We start from the raw sequence: 26,356 nt of genomic DNA on the forward strand, positions 1-26,356 counted from the left end.
ATGCTAGAATTACACAAAGGTAAGAAGAAACACTCTTTATTTCACAGACAGCATGATGGTATACCTTCAGATAAGCCCAAGTAATCCACACAAATTTATGATAATATAATTCATCAAGGACACTAAATACATCATATACAATTCTCTTAGGGCTTCACAGAGACTGAACCAACAATCGGGAGCCTGCATGGGATGGACTGACTTAGGTACTCTGCACATATGTTACAGTTTTGTAGCTTGGTCCTCTTGTGGGTTCTCTAATACTGGAAACAAGAGCTGTCTCTGACTGTGTGTCTGCTTTTCTGGGACCCTACTTCTCCTTCTGGTTAGTCTTTCCCAATTTTAATACATGGGGATTTGCTTAGTTATACTGAAACTTGATATGCCATGTTTTATTGATACTCATAGGAGACTTGCCTTTTCCTGGATGTAGACAGAAGAGGAAGAATTAGAGGTGGGAGATGGGGAATGATATAGAGGGACTGGTAGTGGAGTATTGTAGCATGAATAATAAAAACTGAGAGACAGATATTGGGGTTCAAGCTGAAGATCAGAAGAGCAAAACAGCCAAGCCACCAAAGAGTTCTTAACTCTACAAAGTTACAGACCAAACTGCGGTGATTCAGTCCTCAGAGTAACTGCTGACTACAAAGCTCTCGACCTAACTTCAGGCTGCCCTGAGACTGCACTGTGCTCCTTTCTTATACTCATCTCTAGTACTTGGATTAAAGGCGTGTCATCACAAGTTCTAGGATTAAAGGTGTGAGCTCAGTTTCTCCTCTATACTGATTGGCTCTCATGTAGTCCAGGGTGGTCTTGACTCACAGAGATCCCAGATCCTCTGTTTCACAAGTGTTGGGATTAAAGGTGTGGCTACAACTGCTGGTCCTCTCTGGCTAGTCTTTTCTTTCAGCATGAATTCAAATCAATATTGAGCATTCTTGGAAGTGTCTACTCTGCTTAGGAATGGGAAAGTAGGAATATGGTTTCATTGCTTACACAGGAGACAAAATCCAGTGTGTTTTTTCTCCAGGAGGGGAGGATGAGATGGGACATTTATTCACCGGCACTGCAGCAGTTGCACAGCATAAAATGTTTTTACCACTAATTGGAGAGTTTGTTGAGCCTGTAAATCTTATATCAATATGAATTATAAAGTTGCTGAAATGCTAGTCCCTCACCACACTTATATTCACTTAAGAAACAGACTGTAGTTTAAAAATCTCATTCTCTTTCTATCCTTTCTTTCCTTCTTTCAAGGTAGACAATTTAACTGCAAACAACAACTGCAGGTTCAAGGACATTTTGTTTTTTCAGTAAGGACATTCTAATTCTTTAGGTATTGGATATCATCTCCCATCAAGTGTCTTCGAATGGACCCTATGAAACAGAATGTGGAACTGTAGGGTCTGTATACATTTTCAGACAATCTCCAGCTCCTTGTGGGTGTCAGGGTTTAGAGAACTCACATGATAGACCAGTGGGAGACAGCTTGAGTGTGGTTTCTGTATCAGAGTTTCCTTGAAAAGCTCCACCTTTCAACACAGCACTCAATGGGCACTGACAGGCAGATCTCTGGAAGTTCCAGGGCAGCCTGGCCTATAGGGCTAGTTTTATGACTTCCAATTCTACACCAAGAAAATGAAACTAAAGATAAAAAGGAAGAAATCAATTTTGGAGTTATTTGGCATGAAAGGGGCATCCTGATGGATCAGACTGGGTCCATATTGGTCTAAAAAGCTAATTTGTTATAAAGCCAGAATAAGTTGTTTCTTTTGTTACAAAATTCAAGTCTGACTCCCAAGTACACTCCACCCAGCATGAGAAGCTGTTCTGTCAAGGAAACTTGATACATTCAGCCACAATGTTTGTCAAATAATCTAATATGCTATCTGCTTCTGTATAAATCCCTTTCAAAATCCTGATGTTACAAAAGTCCCATTTCACTTTGCTCTAGAAGAGGGCCTAAAAATTAGCCCCCCATTGTATTCGCAAATCTCATAATGTAGAGTCATTCCTGTGCAGAGTAAATGAAGCTTGCTTAATTCAATTCACCTGGCATGGTAGTCTGTGTTCCTAAAATTCAGATGGTCATCTCACTGATATTCTAGTTTGGAGTGAAGCATTTCACTAAAATCAGGTTTCCTTCCTTCCTTCCATCCTTCTTTCTTTCCTTCTCTACTACCTTCCAGCCTTTCATCCTTCCTTGGTTCCCTGTTTCCTACTTACTCTTTTGGATGTAATCCCTCAAATGACAAATGGAAAGAGAAAATTTACAAAATGGAATATTACTCAGCTGTTAAAAACAATGACATTGTCTAATTTGCAGGCAAAAGGATAGAAATGATTGTATGCAGTTTTCTTTACTGCCCACGACTTCCTAAGTACTGGCTTTGGAAGATTTAAGATTAATTATAAATGCTCAACTGATACCTGAGTAATTTCTAAGTAGCACTTAAATGTAAACCCATATTCCTTTTTAATAGATATTTATTTAAATTATAACCAATCTTATTTTATGTATAAATCCCAGTTCCCTCTCCTTTTCATCCTCCAATGTTCCCCACCCATGCCCATCCCACCCTCACTCCTCATGGAGTGTGAGACATTCCATGGGGCATCATCAAATTATGTCACATCAACTGGGTCCAGGTCCTCCCCTGTGTATCTAGGTTGAGAGAGTATCCTTTTCTAGGTTGAGAGAGTATCCTTTCATGGGGAATGGGCTTACAAAGTATTTACGTGCAATATGGATTAATACTGTATCCACTGCGAGAGGCTCCATAGACTTCACTGGCCTCCTAACAACACCCATATTCAGAGAGCTTAATTTGGTCCTATGCAGAATCCCCAGCTGTCAAACAGGGTCTATGAGCTCCTCCTTGCTCAGGTCAGCTATTTCTGTGAGTTTCACCAGCATGATCTTAAACCCTTTTCTCATTTCTCCTCCCTCTTTACAGATGGATTCCAGGAGTTCATCTCAATGCTTAGCTGAGAATATATGCTTCTTCTTTCATCAGCTACTGGATGAAGGCTCTAGAATGGCATACAAGCTAGTCACCAATCTCATTATGAGGGAAGGCCTCTCTACTATTGCTTAGTGTTGGGGCCTAGCCCCCACAGGTTCTCTGAGTTGTTTGTCAGCTGATAGCCACAGGTACATCCTGTTTTCTAGTCCTGGCTTACTGCCCTCACATTGCCCCACTGACATGAACATCTAGCAGGAGGAAAACATGCTCTCTTCCACCTGGGGTTTTTCTACTGTGTTGTAAGACTATATATAAGACTGCTCCCTCCTACAAGAGAGAGACCTCTTAGCACTTGCGAAATAAAGACACTTCTTAGTACAAACAGCTAGACATCTGGTCTTTCTTTTCCTGATACCACACAGTTGCTTGTGGCTCGGGCACCACAGCTTAGATTCTTAGTTGGGGCCATTCTTGGGGAGAACTGGACATTTCCCTAGTGCCAGATTTCTCTTTAAATCTATAATGTCTCCCTGTATTAAGGTATCACTTTTCTTGCTCTCCTCTATTCGTCCCCTAAGGCAATCTTCCTGATTCCTCTTGTTTTCCTCTCTACTCCTCTTCTCACTCCTCTTTTTCCTATCTCCCTTCCCCCTGCTGCCATGTTCCCAATTTATTCAGTTATTCTTGTCTTTTTTCCCTTCTCAGGGGGACCATACTTGTCTGTCATTGGGTCCTCGTTTTCTAGCTTTTCTGGAGGTGTGGGATTTTAGGATGGTAGTTATTTGCAATAGGTCTAATATCCATATATGAATGACTACAAACCATATTTGGTTTTCTGTGACTTGGTTACCTCACTCAGAATACTTTCTTCAGGTTGCATCCATTTGCCTGCAAATTTCAAGACTTCATTTTGTTTTTTCCACTGAGTAGTACTCCATTGTGTAAATATACCATATCTTTTATCCTTTCTTCTATTGAGGGTCATCTAGGATGTTTCTAGGTTCTGGCTATTACAAATAATGATGCTATGAACATAGTTGAACAGATGTCCTTGTGGTATGAATGTGTATCCTTTACGTATATCACTAAGAGTGGAATTAGGCTCATTTCTTAATGGATCTTATGATTTTAATTGACCCACATTTCCCACCTAAATTCGACCACATCCACTTATAGCTCAGTACCTCATTTTGTACATGTCCTTCTCCCTCTGCATATGACAAGAGACCCCTTTAATTCTGTCCTTCTCCCCAGTATTTTCTCTGTCTCCAAAGCCCTGCCTATCTATTGGCCAATTCTTTTTATTAACAAAGAGTGCAATACCTATTCATAGTGTTTAGAAGGATTATTCTACAGCATTTCCCTGTTAAGAGAAGCTTTTTCCTTGCTAGCTGCTTTGGATTACCCCCCGCCAGCCGCCTGGGCTCTGCCTCGATGTAGTCCCCAAATAACACACAAGACGCTGTATTAATTATGAAGCTGTTGGCCTTGCTTTGTAGGAGTGAACCCCACAAAGCTACCCGCCCAACAGGGCGGGGTCAAGGTAGAGATAAAAGGTAGTGAAAGGAAAAGGGGCCTCCCTCTTTTTCTCCTGGAAGCCAGCCAGGCTTCTAACTCCTGGTATGTGCGACTCTCTCTCTCCCTGATAAATAAATATATTGTTTTTCCCTATATAGCCTCGATTACCGCGATACCTGGTGGCAGAAGTGGTTTGGAATTACAGCCCACGCCTGGGAAACCGCCTGAATTCGGCATCCCGAGGTGAGTGCTAGTTCGCTCCAGCCGCGGTGGGTACATCGCCCGCGGCCCCGCTGCCCGCCCCAGTCGGCCGCTGCGCGTACATGCAGCTGGACCGCGAATAGAGCAATTGGCCTCTCCACGCGGAGCTGTTTTCCCTTCCCCACAAGCCCTGCTGCCCCGCCGGCCGCTGCCGCCCAGCGCCCCCACGCTTGCTGTCCACAGCTGCCGCGTGCTGTTCGCCCGTTCGCGGACACCGCAGCAGTCTATCACTGCGTGTACCCTGCACGGACACAGTCAGCTGCTGCGCGTGATCATTGGGCGTCCCCCGCCACCGCCGCCGCCCGTGCGCCGCCGCGTGCTGCTGCCACCGCTCTGCGCCCGGAGCTGCCCCCTCCCCCACCCCCGCGATCGTTCTGCGCTCCTGCTGCCCGCTAAGCGCGCAGAACCGGGGACTCAGACCCCTTTGCCGCCCGCCCGCCAACGCCACACGTGCTGCTCACAGCCCACTGCTGCAACTCCCAGTTGCTGACCGCCCGCGCGTTCCAGCCGCCAGCATACCGGCCATCGGTTGCCCGCTCCCTCCCCCTCCCCCCGCTGCCGCCCGCCAAGCAGAACCGGGGACTTTCGTGCCTGATTAATTCTACACTATACTGCCTCAGCAGCTACCAGAGCCTTTGCAAGCTCCACTGCTGTGCGGTGAATCTGCCTTCCCAAATCTGCCCATTAAGCTTTCACAGGTTCCTTGGGAGCATCCGATTTTCCGCGGAGAGGTAGCGTTTAGCAGTACACCTCCGCCATCTGCTGGCCAAGCACGGTAACTACAGGTATTTTAATTTGAGATAATAAAGGAGGTGAATTTTTCCAATTTAGGAATCACCGATTGATGGTAAGAACATCTAATTATAACATGGCAGGTAATTTAACACTGCAGGATTTTGGAGATTTCATTACCAATGTGATGGATTATGTGGTAAAAGACAATTATGATATTTTTCTTACGTATATGTGTGCCATGCTTGTGATTAGTGTATTAATACATATAATCACTTGGAAGAAACATGAGCTTATGTTTCAAAAATTAGAGTCAAAAATTCAGGAACAAGTGGATTTGGCTACATTTAATTCAATGTCCGCTAAGACTGACTCTAACCAGGTGGAACTTTCCAATTTAGCAGAGTCAATTAAAAAGTTAGAGTTAAAAATTCAGGAACAAGGGGACTTGGTTAAATTTGACCAGGACAACCTTCGAGACACATTCAATTCGATGTCCACTACATTTATGGCTAAGATGGAATATAACCAGGAGGAATTTTCAAAATTAGCAGGGTCGATTCAATCTATGTCTGATAATAATGGCAATCTAGCGGATCGAATGTGTTTTCTGGAAGGAAAAATAGATGCCTTTGGAGTTTTTAGGGAGGATGGTATGAAAAGCTTGGAATTTCGTTTAACTGAACAATCCAAAGAGTTAAAACAATCTTTAATGCAGAAAATCCAAGACCTTAATGAACAATCTGAGGACTTGGGACAATTTTTAATGGAGGAAATAGAAGACCTCAATGAAGAGTCCAAGGAATTGGAACAATTTTTAATGCAGGAAATACGAGACCTAAAGGATGACATGGTTGCAAAATTTCAATCTTTAGAAGATACATCCTCTGAAATATCAGAAGTGGAGTCAATGGATGCTAGGCCACTAGGAAATAAACGAAATATGGCTACTAGACATCCTAAGGTGGCCTTTCCAGTAACTGTAGTAGAAAGGTCATCATCACGGAGGCACCAATCTGGTTCCACTACACAGAAATGGGAACCTATTCCCATAAAAGATATGAAAACAATTAAAAATGTGATCATGACTTTTGGGGTCCACAGTACTTATGTAAAACAGTTACTAAACACATGGGCAACTACTAATAAGATAACTCCCTCAGATTGGAATGATTTAATATCTGCAGTGTTGGACCAGTCTACACAAATACAGTGGAAAGCTTTGTGGAGACAGGAAGCCAAGGCCCTTGAACTTCAAGGTTTGAAGGATGGCTTTGATGCTTCTGAAAGTAAGATTATGGGAGAGAAGCAATTTTCTGACCCGCAGGTCCAAGCTGGTTATGATGAGCGTACATTTGATTTATGCAAAACAGCAGCACTAAATGCTTTGGATAAGGTTCGTGAACCAGGGGAAAGAGTTGAAGCATACTCGAAAGTGATACAGGGTCCGAGAGAAAGATTCTCTGAATTCTTACAAAGATTATCCAGAGCAGTAGATTTACAAATAACTGATCCTAATATTAGGCGACTTCTTACAGAATCGTTGGCTTACGAGAATGCAAATCCACATTACAAACAGATACTGTGGCCATTAAAGGTAAGATCAGCACCATTGGAGGAATGGGTCTTATATACAACTAATGTTGAGTATGACAATCCAGAGGCAGGAACTTGGATAGGAGAAGCCATTTCTAAAGGATTTAGGAGGAATCAGGATGAAATATGGCCTACCCAAGAGGAGATACCAAATTGGGTTGGGCAAGCAATCTCTAGAAATTTTAAAAGACATCAAAACTTTAGATGTTTTAATTGTGGTAAAATGGGACATCTGAGTAGGAACTGTAGACAACACATTCCTAGGAATAATTCTTCTACCAGGAATGTGTCAAACAGAAGGCCTCAACCTCCTGGTCTCTGCAGGAGGTGTGGAAAAGGCCGGCATTGGACAAATGAATGCAGATCCACAACAGATAGACAAGGTAGATCTTTAAAGCCAAAAAACGGATCTCAGGGGCTCAACCGAGCCCCAAAAAGAGAGATTATCCGGTCATTCCCAGTGACAGTGGAGGACAGCCTCTCCCAGGACAATTAGAAGATCCACTGCCCATTGTAAATTATACGGCACTGGACAATACATTAGCTCCAGAGGATGAATCAATTACATCAGGAGGAGATACAAAACATATATTTTGGCAAACTTCTATACAATATCATAGACCCAAGCTGGCAGTTAAGGTAAATAATAAGGTAATTTACGGTTTACTGGACACAGGCAGTGATGTCACTATCCTTAATCAGCAGTCCTGGCCACACGACTGGGCTTTAAAAGAGGCTAATGTTCAATTCTTAGGGATTGGAACCCTATCTGAAGTTAAACAGAGCGTTAGATGGATTGACTTTATTGGGCCAGAAGGACAGAGAGGAAGGTTAAAGCCATACGTTGCAGATATTGCTATAAACCTCTGGGGTCGTGATCTACTCCAGCAATGGAATACACAGATTAACATTCCTCCTGTATCAGCTAGGAATCATAGACAAGCTTCTAGTGGTACAAAGAATAAAGTAAGGCAGTACAGAAAACAGATGCCAAATGTACAGGCTGTGCAGAAGCAAGATGCTAGTGCCAAACCTACAGAGCAACCAAAAGCTCTACCCTTAAAATGGCTGACAGATGAACCCGTCTGGGTGGGTCAATGGCCTATGACATCTGAGAAGTTAGAGGCTTTGGAGAAGTTAGTTCAGGAACAGTTAGATGCTGGACATATTGAGGAATCAACTAGTGCATGGAATTCCCCTGTTTTTGTTGTCAAGAAGAAGTCTGGTAAGTGGAGAATGGTTACTGATCTTAGAGCCATCAACAAGGTAATTCAGCCTATGGGGTCTCTACAACCTGGGATGCCGTTACCTTCTCTAATTCCTAAGGATTGGCCAATTATAGTTATAGACTTAAAAGATTGTTTTTTCACCATACCGTTACAAGAAAACGACAGAGAAAAGTTCGCCTTCACGGTACCTACCTATAATAATTCCCGTCCGGTACAGAGATTCCACTGGAAGGTACTACCTCAAGGTATGTTAAACAGTCCAACTTTGTGTCAATATTTTGTGAATAAACCTCTAGAAATAATTCGTAAAAAATTTCCACATTCGTTAATATATCATTATATGGATGACATATTATTGTCTGATTCAAATAAGGATACATTGGAAAAGATGTTTGAAGCAGTAAAAGAAACTTTGCCTCGCTGGGGATTACAAATTTCCCCAGAAAAAATACAAAGAGGAGATTCTATTAACTATTTAGGTTATAAAATAGATGCTCAGAAAATTAGACCACAGAAAGTACAGATTAGAAGAGATCGTTACCGGACTCTTAATGATCTTCAAAAACTATTAGGTGAAATCTCTCAATTACAGACAATTATCGGTGTAGAAGGGCATGATTTGAAACATTTGAAAATGGCTTTAAAAGGAGATAAAGATCTAAACAGCCCACGAGTACTATCAGCTGAGGCTGAAAAAGAATTAGAATGGGTAGAAAAGAGAATATTAGAAGCACATGTGGACCGTGTGGATCCAAACCTGGATTGTATTCTAGTTATTTTACCATCTAGAGAATACCCCTCAGGAATATTAATGCAGAGGGAAGACATCATACTAGAATGGGTATTTCTGCCACATAAACAGAATAAAAAATTGAAAACATATATAGAAAAGATCTCTGATTTGATATTAAAAGGTAAGTTAAGGCTTCGTCAATTGACTGGGAAAGATCCAGCTGAAATTATTGTACCTTTAACAAATGATGAAATTTCCTCCTTATGGAAAGATAATGAGTATTGGCAAATAGCTTGCAGTGACTTTTTGGGAACTATTAGTAATAACTATCCCAAAACAGAGAGAATAAAATTCATAAAGAAAACAATTTGGATTCTTCCACGTATCGTGAGACAAACACCTATTTCTGGAGTTCTTACCTTCTACACGGATGCAAACAAATCAGGTAAGGCAGGGTATAAATCAGGAAATATAAGTAAAGTAGTTCAAAGCCCTTACAACTCCGTACAAAAGGCAGAGTTATATGCCATTCTCATGGTACTTAAAGACTTTACAGAGCCTCTAAATATAGTCACCGATTCTCAGTATGCGGAAAGAGTTGTCTTGCATATTGAGACTGCAGAATTTGTTCCTGATAGTACAGAATTAACCTCATTATTTTTACAATTACAGGAAACCATCAGAAACAGGACTCATCCTATATATATATATAACACACATCAGGTCCCATACAGGTTTGCCAGGTCCTCTGGCACAAGGCAATGATGAAATTGATCGTTTGTTAGTAGGTAATGTGTTGGAAGCTTCAGAATTTCATAAGAAACACCATGTCAACAGCAAAGGTTTAAAGAAGGATTTTTCTATCACCTGGCAACAAGCCAAAGAAATAGTAAAAAATTGCCCCAGTTGTTCCTTCTACAATCAAACTCCATTACCAGCAGGTTGTAATCCTAAAGGTATTCATAGAAATGAACTTTGGCAAATGGATGTATTTCACTTCCCAGAATTTGGCAGTTTAAAATATGTACACCATACCATAGACACGTTCTCAGGATTCCAATGGGCTACTGCCCTCAGCTCTGAAAAGGCTGACTCTGTTATTACACACCTCTTAGAGGTGATGGCTGTTATGGGTATACCTAAAACGATAAAAACTGACAATGCTCCAGCATATGTCTCCAGTAAATTGGAACAATTCTTCAAATATTATAATATAAAACATGTAACTGGTATACCTTACAATCCCACAGGACAAGCAGTGATTGAAAGATCTAACCGAACCTTAAAAGAAATGCTTCATAAGCAGCCGGGGAGAACAAAGACCCCTAAACACAGGTTACACAATGCTTTACTAACATTGAATTTTCTTAATGCTGATGATAAAGGACAAACTGCAGCAGAAAGACACTGGACTACAGAGAAGACTTCTGAATTGAACCAACCAGTGTATTTTAAGGATGTTATGACCTCAGTCTGGAAACCAGGATATGTGTTACGTTGGGGAAGGGGCTATGCTTTTGTTTCCACAGGAGAAGACAAGCTTTGGATCCCATCTAAATTAATTAAGATTCGATCAGAACAGAAAACGTCTCAGGAGGAGGAAGGATGACAGCTCATCTACAAGGTCTGCTAAGCATAAGGAGACCTCATAAAAGGAAAGAGAAGTATTCTGTTTGTGTCTTTACAGGACAATTAGAAAACCCTAGGTATATGGGTACCTAAAGAAGAAAGGATAGCTACTCAGAGGACCACCAAACATGAAATAATGTGATGTGTTATCAATGTCTACATCTCTGTATTGTGTTATTATAATTTCTATTTCTTCCACTTCTTAATATGCCTGAGTCCCAATTCATTTAATTATTGCTGGCTTTGGAGTTGGATTGGCTCTCCTACTTTAAACCCAAGCGTATTGTTAAAATGTAATTCAGACTTTCTGTATTATATCAAAGAGCCATTGATATAAGACAGAAACAACATCAAAAAAAAGACATACCTATATGGGGACTGTCATCTGTGTATATTTGATTTTTCTAAAACTCTAATCTCCTTCATGTGTATTATCTTCCTCAGGGTTGCCTTTTCAATTATTCATACACATAGAAGTTAAGAATTTCTGTGTTAACATTAATATTTCAGTTTTCTAGAGACAAAGGGATTTCTTGACAGTGATCTTCAAGTGCTTCAGAAAGACAATGTGGATTCACTTTCCCAAATCTGCCTGATTCGACTGGATACATCTGAACTGCCCCACATCATCGACCCCACCTGACAGGCACCATCCTGAAACCAGCTTGGAACTACATCACCCGACACATCGTCAGGCCAAGAAACTGATACAGTGCATCTTCTACAATCTGATCAGAGCTTCAGACAAGAGCTTCAATCAAAATCAGAAATCTAATCCAGAACTTCAGTCAAGCCTCTCCTGCAAAACGACCTATTTAAGACTCTTGTTATACTAACAATTTTTTCCCACAGGTCCCCATGATTGTCATCGTCCCACTTCAGCAGGAAGTAACTTTGAGAATTCCACGTCCCCTCTCCCTACTATTGACATAAAAGGATAGTTTACCCCTGTTAGTGTAATTTGCAATTATTTAGGGTTGGAACCGGAAGGAGGTGTTCAGACTTAGGCATCCCTTTCGGATAAGTTTAGAATTTAGGTGGAATGGATATGTTTAGTTTAGGATAAGTAGATTATAACTTAATTATCACCCTCTATGTATATATGTTGCATATGTTTGAGTTTGTATCAAATTTAAATCTTCTATTTAGACTAAAAGGGGAATTGTAGGAGTGAACCCCACAAAGCTACCCGCCCAACAGGGCGGGGTCAAGGTAGAGATAAAAGGTAGTGAAAGGAAAAGGGGCCTCCCTCTTTTTCTCCTGGAAGCCAGCCACGCTTCTAACTCCTGGTATGTGCGACTCTCTCTCTCCCTGATAAATAAATATATTGTTTTTCCCTATATAGCCTCGATTACCGCGATATTGCTTGTTTCTTACTGGTTAGCTCTGTCTTAAGTAATTACCCCATAATTGTTAATCTAAGTATTTCTCTTACCGGAGAGGTTTCCTGGCTTCCTACCCCAATGGCGTTACATCTCGAACTCTCCTGTGTTTCTCCTTCCCAGAATCCTCCTGGACTCCTAGCCCCATCTATCTAGATTCCTATAGGTTCAACAGTACTTTATTGATGAATAACAGGCAAATAACAGGACTTCCCCAACATCTCCTCTTTTCTGTTTAAACAAAAGAAAGGTCTTAATTTTAACATAGTCAAATTGTATATGACAGAACAGTTATCAAGTAAGAACATAGTTACAATATTTTAGCAAGATTTAAAGAAAATATCATCCATCCCATCCTTGTGAGTTAAAAGTTCTATATGTATCTTTTATCATAACTAAGGAAAACTATAATTATAACTATCTGTCTTCAACTCCATCAAAGACCACAGAAGGATAATATATAAACACTAGGATTGACAGAGATATCTTACTGCCTGGACAGTCACCCGAAGTTCCTCTGTAACGTTGGGGCATCCATCTTCAGCCCATAGGCCACAATGTGTCTGGAACAAATCTCAGCAAAGCAGGAAATTTCAAACTGTCCATCTGCATTGGCAGTCTGTCAGTCATTTTTCTGTGTCCTGCAGAAAGTCTGGTAGACTCTTCCATGAAGCAGGAACCCTGTAAGACTGAGTTCAGCAGTCACTTTCCTGTGGGTCCTGCATGTCCAGATTATACAACAACAGTCAAACAGTCTAGGCAAGAGCAGTTTCTTGCCCAAATGGCTAATCTTGCCATGTTGAAAGTAAACTCCATAACAAGTTTCTTCGATGCCCATCTTCCTCTCAGACATAATTGGTGCTGCCAGGAGCAGACATTTCTCATTGTCAAGAAAAACCCTAAGCCATTTTAAATGCCATTTTCTGAAGGTATTTGAGAGGTTTGGAGACTGTTTATATATCACAAATATATTTCTGTATATCTAGAAAATCTAACTTACCTAACTATAAATTCTATTATAAGTAACTATCTATAGTCTGTATTCAATTATGTATTATGTTTTAAAAGAACAGTATAAGCACAATACTTAATCAAGAGGAGAAATATAAGCATCACAAAATTGACCTTGATTTTGTCTCAATAAATGAAAAACAATACCCATACCATAATTCCCCTTTTTACCATTAAAAAAGATTGGCTGTGATCACTAGCCAATTATAAAGAATCCCATTTAAATGAAAACAAAGATTTATAAACAAGATGGGAATTGGGACGTCGCTCATTCCAAACTGCTTCCTGCTGGAAGGGGGCACTGTTTATACCATGGGGATCATGACAAAACTCAGAAACCTGTATAAGTCCTTATTTTCGTGGTCTGTAAAGCTCCATCATCTTAGCTGTTTCAGTTGTTGGAACACCTGGTCCACTGCTTCTGGGGGTCTTGGTTCGTGAAACCACAGAAGCCTGGAAGGAATCCTCAGCTTTTCATTTTCTGTAGAAACATAAGCAAAAACTCCTTTTCCGAGTAACATATCCTTATGCTTAAGTTTTGAAGTCAAGGTATTTTCAAAAGATATAAGTTGTATTAATTTAGCAGCATTTATAATCAAGTGTACTTTAGTTGTTCCTTCCTTAGCAATCAAAAAACTGAAAAAAATAATAGCGTACAGTATCCAGACTCTCTGTGTATTTTCCATCTTTACGTGGCTTATTTATTTATCTATTATTACTTTATTTATTTTACTTTTATTTATTTTTCCCTGAGACAGGGTTTCTCTTTGGAAATCTGCCTGCCTCTGCCTCTGCCTCTGGAGTAAATCCTACCGGCGTGTGCCACCACAACGCCGGCTTTTGTATTTATTTACCACTTTGCCGTTTCATTTTCTCTCTCAATCTCACGTATATTTTTAAACACACTGTAAACCTTTAGAGGTTTTGTTCATCCAAGTCTGACTTTACTGTAAATCTTTACGTTTTTCTGGCCACGTGTCTTATCTGTAAAACCGCGGCTGTTTTAAACTGCCGGGTTTTCGTCAAGATGGCGGGCGTAAGCATGACTCCAGCTTACCGCCTCAGTCCATGCTGACATCCAGCAAAAGCTGCCATTTCCAGCTGTACGTACATACCTTTAAATCATTAGGAGAGTCTCTTAAAACAACCTTGCTGTTTTTTTTTCTTTTTATGCCGAGTCAGGAAGACTCTGGTAAGCAAGCCACATGAATCTCGGCTTGTCGATAGCAAAACAGAGCACACCTGAGAAAAATGCTGCTACCAAAATCTGTGCTTCTCTCCGTTCGTCTGTTTCTAAAATTCCTTTAAAGCTTTTGTCATTCTACGTGGAAATTCATGATCCCACTCCTGATCACCATTTTGTTAAGAGAAGCTTTTTCCTTGCTAGCTGCTTTGGATTATCCCCCGCCAGCTGCCTGGGCTCTGCCGTGATGTAGTCCCCAAATAACACACAAGACGCTGTATTAATTATGAAGCTGTTGGCCTTGCTTGTTTCTTACTGGCTAGCTCTGTCTTAAGTAATTACCCCATAATTGTTAATCTAAGTATTTCTCTTACCGGCGAGGTTTCCTGGCTTCCTACCCCAATGGCGTTACATCTCGAACTCTCCTGTGTTTCTCCTTCCCAGAATCCTCCTGGACTCCTAGCCCCACCTATCTAGATTCCTATAGGTTCAACAGTACTTTATTGACAAATAACAGCCAAATAATAGGACTTCCCCACCATTTCCCCATTTCGTATAAATAAAAAGGAAGGTTTTAATTTTAACATAGTAAAATTAGGTATAGCACAAACAGTTATCAAGGAAGAATTAGAGTTATAATATCCAGTGCATTTATATTTTGTAAATTTAGGGAAAATATGCTGTTATTTATATTATATTTGTGCTTCTAAAGTTTTATACTTAATTTATTTTTTCATCATAACTAAGCAAAGTTAAAAGTTTAATGATTTAGTCTTTTAAAGACCCCATAAGAGTAAAATGTCACCTAACGACATAAACAACTAAATGCATGAAATTTGCTGAAAATTCTTCTGCATTACTCTGACATCCATTTCTGACGTACAGGCCTAGTTTATATCTCACAGATTTTTTCTGAGAAGCAGGGATTTTGAAGAATTTTCCTATGTCGTCTAGACAAGCTTTGCGAATCACTTTCTTTTGCATCCTGCTGGTCCAATTTAGATAGTATTCTGTCAGCAATTGAGGCAAGGGCAGGTTCTTTTCACAAATGGTGAACATTAGCCATAAAGAAAACAAACTCCATTCATAGGTTCTTGGTTATTCATCATCTTCTTTTGAAGTAAATTGGTGTTGCCAGAAGCAGACATTACTCATGAAAAGCTCTAGAGATTTAACCACATTAAATGTCATATTCTGTAGGTCTTTGAAGTGTTTGAAGGCTATCTATATATCTAAATAGATATGCAGATGACTTTCAAAAGTGAACTATAAGTTTAACTATTATGGATTACTATTAATGGGAATTTGTTAATTGCATATTACATTTTAAATGAGCCACATAAACACAATACCCCAAAGTAGAAATGTACATACATTACAACGAAAATAACTTTAAATTTCTATCACTAAGCCAAAATCCATACCAATGTAAAATATTTAAGACTAATAGTTGTTTTGGATTAAATTAGATACAATAATCTACATTTTTAAGGGTTGATTTTTTATTTTATTTTCCAATTTAAATTTAGATAAGAAACAAGGTTGCTTCACAAGTCAGTTCCAGGTCCCTCTCCCTTTCCCTCCCCTCCTCCCGTGCCCTCCCCCCAAACCACCCCCCCCCCGTTATCCCCTCATTCCCCCAGGGAGGGTGAGGCCCTCCATGGGGGTGTCCATAGTCTGTCATTTCATATAGGGCAGGGCCTAGACCCTTCCCCAATAGTTCAGGGTGAGAGTGCACCTCAAATTGTTCTATGGGAGTCATTTCTATACTGTATCCATCTTGATGCCTTTAGAAAGAAAAAAATTTTTTTTGGTTTTTACGAGACAGGGTTTCTCTGTATTGTTTTGTAGGCTATAGGTCCAGCCCGGCCTCAAACTCACAGAGATCTGCCTGCTTCTGCCTCCTGAGTGCTGGGATTAAAGGCATGTGCCACGACCGCCTGGCTAGAAAGAAATATTTTAATTTAACTATTTGTTAAGATTTTTTTTAAACCATGACCAATAAAAATTTTTAACCAACCCACCTTAAATGATAGTAAACATTCATAATCCATCTTCTGGGAATGTGGGTACAATTTTGTATCCTACTCTGATGCTTGTAGGCACTGGTATCTTTGCGTATACTGTAAGTCTTGGCTGGAGTGGTTGTTGGGACTGGATCATCTCAACCAGAACTTTGAAGCTGTTTTGGAGGCAGAATTCTGAGAAGACCCTATCACAGACATTCTGAGATTCTGGACCAACTGGGTCATCTATTTTCATTGGTATTTGGTCTCCTTGCTCTAAAAATACATACTTTTGAAGGGAACACACAAGGATGGAATATGTGGTATGTATCAGTCAAAGATGACTTTTTCTTTTATGTTTGAGCAGGAAAAAATGTATGTTATGTGTGTAGTTTTTCTAGGTTTATTTCTTTAAGTCAGTTGCCAGGGTTTCAGGGGATCTGCCCCAATCAAACCTGATCATCTATAACCTGGAAGAAATCGACAGGATTTCATTTCCTGTGGAAATAAAAGCATAACTTCTTCCCAAAAGCAACATACATTTTCACTTCCATTTTAAAATCAACATATTTTTATAATATATAGGTTCACTCAATCTAACAGCTTTCATAATCCAATTTCTGTTAGCAGTCAAAAAATCACAGATAGCACAATAACATACAGGATCCAGACTCTGTATACTTTGCATCTTTATGTGTCTTTTAATAATACTTCCTATCCCCTTTTAAAGGAATTTACTCCCTTTTAAAGGACTTTATTATTTAAAAGATACACACACACACACATAGATACATATCACATACACATGCATATATATATGTAATATATTATTTATAAATTATTAAAACTTGTCTGAGGATTCTGAAAGCCAAGACAGCCTCAAGCTATAGTGATCAAACAATGGAGGTACACACCTTCAATACCAGGACTAAGTACTAAGAGGGAGACAGATCTGTGTTATTTCAAAGCCACCATGGCCTACACAAGAATGAATACTAAGAGAGCTCATGCCTTTATTCCTAGCACCAGGGTTCACATGCTGTATTAGGGAGGAATAGAAGACAGGAACAAGGTCTCAGAGCTAGTATTCATTCTGCAGTCACATGAGAATCAGTCTCATGATTCTCCAACCACATTGAGGAGAAGATAAAAGTCTGGGGTTTGTTGGAGTCAGGATCACCTTTTAGACTGAGATAAGGTTAAAGGCTAGTGGCCAATGACGTTGTTTTTCTGATCATCAACTAGAAGATGAAATGAACCGCAATATCTTTCTCGGTCTTTTATTTATTGTGTGACCATATGATACTCCCTTTGTTTTGTCTCCCAAAGCTTTGCATAATTTTAAAAACTTTAACCCATTAGAAGGTTTTTTTCCCCTCTTGATCTATCTTTACTGAGCATCTGTATCCTTTGTTTCTGCATGAACAAAACCCAACCCTGATGCTCCAAATGACGCTGTAAGGATAAACGGCACACTTACTGACAGTAAAACTAAGTATTTATTGTAGAAATTAATCACAAGATACCAAACAAGTAACACAGATGAGCCCAGTAGTTTTCTGCTGCCGAACTGGAAGCTGAAATCCCGGAAAAGAGACCAAGACTTCCTTTGTGCAGTCTTTTATGCCTTCCCCTGTAACACTCCCTAGCCAGGCCCAAAAGTGGCTAGTGACGTAGTTCACTGCCTATGTACATATATGTCTTTACATCCATCTTTATACGTCTTCAGTCATGCCTAAAGTGGGTGTGGTTAGCAGTGTGGTAAACCGCTCTTTTATTATCTCATCTGTATGCACCTCTAGTAAGGCACATGGTTAATGGCTGTATACAGGCTTCTTCCTACAATACCTCTTTTAGTTTAAATAGGACAACTAACTTGTGTCAATGAACAAAATGTATCAAACATCCAGAAAAGGATTCCCTTTACACAACCCCTCATGCAGTGACCTGGCATCTCAAATCAGCAATAACTGGGAGACATCTCTCTGTACCTCAGCCCATGGAAGAGACTGTAGGAACCAGTCCTATAGCTTAGCTCGTGGTATACTGGCAGCTCCCAGAGATACATCTGTGTATGAGAGACATGTGACAACAAAAAGCGACACCTGGCTATGTTCTTGTGTTTATAATATGTTTAAAGCTTTCCCAGGTCTTATGTGGATGTAGGTGGACTATGTTGGAACACCATTTATAGGCAGACATTCTTTCCTGTATGCTTGTTCCCAAATAACTGACATGGACACTTAAAGTTGATTATAAATGTTCTGTCAATAGCTCTGGCTTATTAATACCCAGCTGTTACAACTAAACATACCCCATAAATTTTATCTTAATTCTAACACAAGGCTTATTTTGTACACCTTCTGCTTCCTCTGCATCAGACTCAAACTCCTCAGACTCTTTCCTTCTTTGAAAAATTCTCTCTGCCCCCCAAATCCTGCCTAGATATCAACCAATCAGCTTGTTATTAACAATGATAGCAACACATGTTCACAGTGTGCAGAAGGATTATTCCACAGCAAAAGATCATTGAGTGAAGTAACCCACACTAAGAAAGAAAAATAGGGGAAATACTCACTTATAATTGCAATTTAGTTGCTAAGTAAAGGGCAATCATGTTACAATCAAGAGACCTTAGATTCTAGGTAACAAGGAGGATTCAAGGGGGCTATATATGTCTCTCTCTCTGGGAAGGTAAAATAGAGTATATTTTCCTGTTGGACTGTGGGAAGGTGGTGATAAGAAAAGGAGGGATCAGGTAGTGTGGAGTGAAAGAGGGATAGAGTACTGGTTTGACACAACTGGAGTTGTGGGTGGCAATTGGGGGTAATATAGAAACAAAGCAGTGTAATGAAAACTCCCTGTAATCCTAGGAAGTGACTCTAACAACATTTCCTAGAAATGGGGGATATGGAGCCAATACTGGCTGTCTTCTATAACCAGGCAAGGCTTCCAGCAGGGGGACTGAATCATCAACCCAGCCAAAAAACCTTCAAATCACTATCTGTCATGTCTGAAAGACCAGCTGTTGTTGTAATGGTGGTTTAGAACTTGTGTGTGAGGCCAACCCATAACTTGTCCGACATATAGCCCATGCACAAGAAAGAGCCCATTCCTGAATTTGCATGGGTGGTCAGGAATCAAAGGCAGGAGAGCCCAGAGATCAAGAATAGCCCCAATATGAGCTTCAAAAACCATAACAATAATAAAAACAAAAACAATGAAATGTTCCTGAATGATATTCTGCTATACTCATAGATTGGTATGTAATCTAATTTTAATCAGACAAGCATTATTTGGTCAATGATACAATCAGATACAAAGACCCACATCCAAACAATCCCTATGTGATCATGGTTGTCAATAACTTTCAAGTGACCACATTGTACTCCTTGAACTCCATAAATTATAACAGTATCATAATGAAAATGAATTCTGTCCAACTTCAAAAGTGCTCATATTCTTTCATATTCTCAACAAGGTTTAAAGTCCAAGTCTCTTCTGAGATGCATGGCAATCTCTTAATTGTAATTCCCTGTAAAATTAACATCAATTCACATACTTCCAAAGTATAATGTCACAGGTATATACTACCATTTCAAAGCTTAGGAAGGGAATATAGTGAGGAAATAGTGGACCAAAGTAGAATCAAATACCAGCTGGGCAAGCTCCAAATTCTGCATGTTCTTATCTGATATTGAAACTAACTTCAGATCTACAAATCTACTCAGGTATGATGACTGTAGTACAATTTTGCTCTTTGATCAGCTCCTCTTCCTGTTAGTACCTGTCCTCCACAGGTAACCCATGATTCTAGCATCTCCAATATCTTGGAATTTCCTAGGAAATCCAGGCTTCACATTCACAACCATGTACAATGGCCTCTATATTAGGCCACCATTCAGGGACACCTCAGAAACAGGCCTAACCTCAGTGGCTGTTTTTAGGCACAGAGACAAATTCCATAACATGCTTCTTGTGTTCTTAACTCTAAAGCTGCCAATTTCTGGTTCTTGTTGGGACTGGAATGTGCCCCCCCTTGTTCAATTACATCTTTACCAGCATTCTGACTGTTACTAAGATTAGTTGTTCTGGTACTTGTTCTGTATAAGAGACTGGCCTCAGACTCAGAGATCCATAAAACTTTGCTTTCCCAGCACTAGGATTAAGGCATGCAGCACCTCACCTGCCTGTAAAGTTTTCTTCAAATACTTTTAACTTGTTGGAAACTTACCTATGAGGGACCTTACCCTGAGGCCAGCACTTCCTTTATTCCATTCTTATCCATTTATCTCGTTGAACACAAGACTTAGTTCCATTATACTCCCTTGTAATCCTTTCTACTCATAATTTACATTTTGTAATTTGTTTGCCTTGCTCATTTTCATTATAAATCTTCATTAGAGTTAACACTATTCTAAACATAGGAAACCAGCAAGTGTGCCCCCAAAATGACACACTTCAACGTGCCCACTCCAGGGAAGTGATGCACCCTAATTGGGCAACTCTATATGAGATTATGGGGCCTATTACATTTAAACTACAACACTAGGCAATAACCTATTATTATTATTCTGCTACACAGACATAATAATAGACAAACTCCTAATTATTTACTATTTTCCCATAGATTAAGGCACATTTCAATCCATATCAGAGAAGGTTTTCTTTGTAGTAGATGACAATACACACACAGATCCACAACTGGCCAAAATTTAAAGAATAAAGGACTGCCGAATGTTCATCTCCTTTCTCCAACGACTCAGGCTTCATTACTGAAAGTGAGTACATAAGGAATATATTAGCACCAGAGGCAGTATATTACTACTAGATTACAGTGCCTCTGGACACTGCAGTGTAGCTGCTCATATACACTTAAAGCAGGTATGACAGCATGCATGAGACCTGTGCAAGCCTAACCTATCCCAAATCTCAGCATAGAAAGGGGAGTTAAGTATAAAGCTCTACCTGTAGCTGAGCATCTACTGGCAATTCTTAGATATGAGGGAATAAGGGTTCATTTTCTCTAATAGCATACAATCAACTACTGTAGGGGAAATCCACCTACCCAAGAAAATTTAGGCAGTACAAACTGGCCTTGATAGCAAAACATGACAGCTAGGTTAGATGGAAAGTGGTGGTTGAATCTGGGAAGAATTGGTGGAGGCAGAATGAATATGATCAAAACTAAGCTCATTGATAAACATTGTCAAACATTAATTAGAAATATAAATGATCAGATTCATCCTCTATTCCCTCCCCTGCAAATCCCCACCATTATTCCTTCCATTTACATGCGCTCTTTTTTAATATAAATTTTTAATGAAGCTAGAAACAATTTTATTTTACATATCAATTCCAGTTCCCTCTCCCTCCCATCCTAGGATGACCCCCTACCAATTCTCCCATCTCATGGCCTCTCCACTCCTCAGGGAGGGTGAGGTCTTCCATGAGGGATCACCAAATCTGTCATGTCACTTGGGGCTGTGCCTATGCCTTCCCCCATATACCTAGGCTGAGAGAGTATACCTTCATACAGAAGGAGCTCCCAAACTTCATTCATGCACTAAGGACAAATACTGGTTCCACTGCCAGAGGCCCTATGGATTTCCCATATTCAAGAGGTCTGGGTTGGTCATATACTGGTTCCTCTTCTGTCAGGTTGGGGTCCATGAACTCCCACTTGCTCTGGTCAGTTGTTTCTGTGGGTTTCCCTAGCATAGTTTTGACCCCTTTGCTCATCACTCCCTCTCTACAACTGGATTCCCAGAGTTCAGCTCAATGCTTATCTGTGATTCTCTGCTTTTGATGACATTTAAGGTAGTCATAAATCTCATTATAGGCAATAGGAAGATGTGATTCAGTGTTCTTTTAAAAAAAACCCACTGGACATTGTTAGTATGTGCATGGGTATAGGGCCAAGTTCTGAGAAAGCCCTACCTACTGTAGCATTAATGTAGCCTCTCAGGACCCTATCCATGATGAAAACAGAGTTTCCCTCCACTACCAGTTTTCAATGGACAATAGTTTCTTGGCTGGGTTTGGGACTTTTGTGGCTAGTTGTTTTTTGTTTACCATTGTATGATGGGCTACAATTTTAGAGTTACTAGTATTCATGTATATTTATTTATATCCCATTTAGCACTGGTAGACATTAGCCAACAGTGAACATTCAAAGCCAATCCTTTGTATACAATACACATTTGGTTTATTCATTTAAAAAGATACAGAATGGATGCTTATATAGTAGAGCTCTCTGTGTATTTTCAAACATTTTATCACATGGTCTTCAAAATGATTTTTCTAGTACAGAGTCAATAAACTAGGCTGCTGTTTCAAGTCTCAGTATCATAATGTGTGATTTTTACCATTTAAATCTCCAGTAATTGTGATTGAGTGTTCCAGCTCCTTCCCATCATTACTAATACCTGACATTGTGAATCTTTGTCAAGTATGCTAGTGTGTGTCCATGCAAACATACTGTAAGTCACAAATATTCCTTTAATTGTTCACAGCTCTTCAGTACTACATATTAACTTTAAAAATACACATAGTGCTTACCCAATTAATAAACTGTTATACTTTATTCATATCATTTTCCATTTGAGCAAAACTCTAATGTCATCCTGTCCTGGCTGCTTTGTCCACCCTTCTCTGACCTAAAGAAGCACACAGACACTATATTATTTGTGAAGCTGTTGGCTGGTGTCTTGGGTTTCTAATTGGCTAACTTGTCTTCATTATTAACCTGTAACTTCTAATCTATGTATTTTCACATGGTATTGGCTTACTGGGGAATGCTGGACCTGCAACTCCTTTGTCTTCTACATTGTGACTGTTCAGATTAAACAAAATAAAGGCATACTAATTGTAGCAAATAAAAGTCTTTTCTGGAATAAATCATACTATGTACAGATATTCTTCCTCATGAATTGCTTGTGATGTATGTGATGATGTTTTATAGCTTGCTGTAAAAACCTGCTTCCTTTAAATTATTTTGTCCATTTGCTGTACATAAGCAAAGTGTAAAATTTGTATTCAAAAGTTACTATATATTGTTTGGAATGACACTCTTATCCATTCTGGGAATTGTAGTGAGGAGAGCTCTGCCATGTGATCTCCTAGGAGCAATTGGCACTTAGGAGTGCATCCTTGGAAATATAAGTTCTTATAAAAATATATATTAGTAATTTGGGTTAATAATCAAGTCAGATCCAGCCAATAAGAAACCAAGTAAACACCAACAACTTCATAATTAATATGGTGTCTTGTATGTTATTTGGGGTCTGAAAGAAGGAACAGGAACCAGGTGGTGGGCAGGAAGACTAAAAGTTACAATCAACCCATAAGATAAACCTATACACAGAAGAACATTACCCATCACAAAACAAGAAGACTATCCAGCTAAATGAGGATGTTGTGATACAGATTTTTCTTGCTTGGGATTTCAAGAAGTTAATAGGACCTGGAGCATAGCTGATTTTTCTATAAGTATTTGTTGATGTATAACGTTAGCAAATACTACTAACATTGTACAAATTCATGTTTCCTGTGGAGCATTTACTCCTGGTTTGTCATTTATTAACACTGTTTAATAATGAAGCGATATTGCATGCGCAATGGGGTGATATCCATGACTTATATTGCATGAATCATATGTTGGCCTTGATATCATTGTGCAGTTGAAATGACCTTGCACTTCTGATACTTCTATCTCTATATCCTGTGTTTTGAGGTGATGGACATGCACTACTAATTCTGGTTAATGTTGTGCTGGGGTTCAAATTAAAGCTTCTGTGCATGCAAGGCAAGTACTATCAACTGAATTTCTTCCCTAACCCTTACTGTGATATGTTCAGGAGCAAAATACTATATTCTTTGAGATTCTGGCATTGGTAGCTCTTCTAAAAGAAAGCCTCACAACTGCATTTGATTGCTGCTCACTGTATTCACCTTGTGTAGATGAAGCACTTCCACTCACCCAAAAGACAATACTAAATTGTTTGTGCAGTTACATTATTCCAGATCTGAACAGTGTTCACTTCTGAAAACATTTAATTCAAACTTTCATTGTACCTTAAATATGATTAAAGGCTACCTATAAAATTGAAAGTTTTAAAAAGTGATACCTTTGTACCCAAGTTCGGAAGAGTAAGGGTGGAGAATCAGTTCATTTTAACTATGCAGTGTTCCCCCACATATATATATATATATATATATATATATATATATTGATGCAATTATAGAAAATGTATTCAAATGAATTCTATTTTTATATCTAATTTAGCATGGAAAGTTCAGAAACTGTTTCCTTGATAATTTTAGTTAACTTTGAGATGTAAACATGACGTGTTAAAATTAAGAAACTGAACTTGAGCAGCCACAGGAAGTAGATATTGACAAATCATCAAGTTCCAGAAAGCATGTCTTCTTTCATATGACTCATCAGGGAACACTTAGGACAATTTGAGGGCTGCCCATACCCTGTTCAAATGTGTACTAAATATACATGTTGTTTTCAGTGATAAACTTACTCCTTCTCCATCAGATAACTATGGGATTTCTACCTGTGATTACCCAAACATATCATATTTTGTCCATTACCTGAAATGTCTCCAGAGAAAATTTTAAAATTGTCATACGGGCTCATTATTGAAGTATAACATAGTTCTTTCTTAGTGTTAGCATTCCTGAATGAGGATTTAAAGCCCTGTGGCCCTGTGATGAGTTTGTATGGTCCAGAAATAAAGTAAATGCATAAGATACACAAGAATACTGCTTTTAGACAGGGATTCATTCAAGATGGTTGATCAGGGAATATAGAGAATTATCTCACTTTGTAGAATTCCTGAAGTAGACAGATTTGTAAGTTGCTTTCAAGATACAGAGGAATAGTTAAAAATTATGTGCAGTTTGGGTACTAGGAGATGGGGATTCCAACATACTGATTTGACAAGAATTAAATATTATAGCACTTACAAGTTTATTTGTATATAGTAAAAGAGACATGTCTGTTCTTTTCACAGGTGGTGGAATGCTCCTTAGAAAGTGGTAAGATTTTTTATCAATCAAAATGCATTTCTGCAGGGAGAATAAGGATTTCCTGTGATCATGTAATCCAACTTACTGTCAGGCACTTTCCTGATGCCAACTTCTCTCCCTTTAATATAAAACGTGTTGCGCTATTCCAGCATTCTCACCAACACTGTGATTACCAAGGTTGGACTGGCGACACTCATTCGAAGTGTGTTACTCCTGATCCCCTTTACTTTCCTGATTAAGCATCTTCCCTACTGTAGAGGAAACCTCATCCACCATACCTATTTTGACCACAAGGATGTGGCCAAACTATCTTGTGGCAATATTAAGATTAATGCTATCTATGGTCTTATAGCTGCTGTATTTATTGGGGGCTTTGATATGTTCTGTATCTGCATGTCTTATGCCATGATTATCCATGCTGTAGTGAAGCTGTCTTCTGCAGATGCTCGCCATAAAGCTTTCAGTAACTGTACATCACACATATGTGCTATTGCTGTCAATTATATCCCAGCCTTCTTCAACTTCTTCTCTCATCGCTTTGGTGGAAGCACTATTCCTCATCATGTCCACATTTTTATAGCCAACTTGTACCTGTTGCTGCCTCCCACCATGAATCCACTTGTGTATGGACTAAAGACAAAGAAGATCCATGAAGGAGTGATCAAACCCTTTGTTAAACAAAAAGACATTTGAGTGATAGATAAACACTGCTACCAAAGTTTATGTTTCACATAAACATCCAGGAAATTATCAAGATAGTGAGGTTTGAATTGGAAAAATTCAAGCCATGAGCTCAGTAGAAAATACAGGTGACTATTTTGTCATAAGAGGCACAAAACAACAACATAATGTTAAATAAAATGTTTGATTCTATAGAAAGTAAGGTGATAGGGAAACACATATACCTTTAATGTAAGTTGCCTTAGTTAGAATTCATAGGACACACACAGAACAGGGATGCTGGCATATCTAACCTTAATTGAACAATCGGTGATTGGTACACATGTGCTTAGGCATATGAGGAGGTCACAGCAGGAAATGAGGTGTCAGGCAGCCTCAAGATGC

The 26,356-nt window shown here is 39.3% G+C and overlaps 1 protein-coding gene across 1 annotated transcript; it reads left to right on the top strand.

Annotated features, from left to right (window-relative positions):
• On the top strand, positions 1–25,984 carry LOC101828878 (olfactory receptor 52N2-like). The gene is made up of 5 exons (XM_040731526.1): positions 1–19; positions 4,877–5,220; positions 5,372–5,523; positions 25,093–25,124; positions 25,422–25,984. The coding sequence occupies exons 1-5, from the start codon at positions 1–3 to the stop codon at positions 25,982–25,984; spliced, it is 1,110 nt and encodes a 369-aa protein (XP_040587460.1).
• Positions 25,985–26,356: the final 372 nt, after the last annotated feature.

The sequence above is a fragment of the Mesocricetus auratus genome, unplaced genomic scaffold (genome assembly GCF_017639785.1).
Source record: "Mesocricetus auratus isolate SY011 unplaced genomic scaffold, BCM_Maur_2.0 Super-Scaffold_4256, whole genome shotgun sequence".
NCBI classification, from domain to species: Eukaryota; Metazoa; Chordata; class Mammalia; order Rodentia; family Cricetidae; genus Mesocricetus; species Mesocricetus auratus.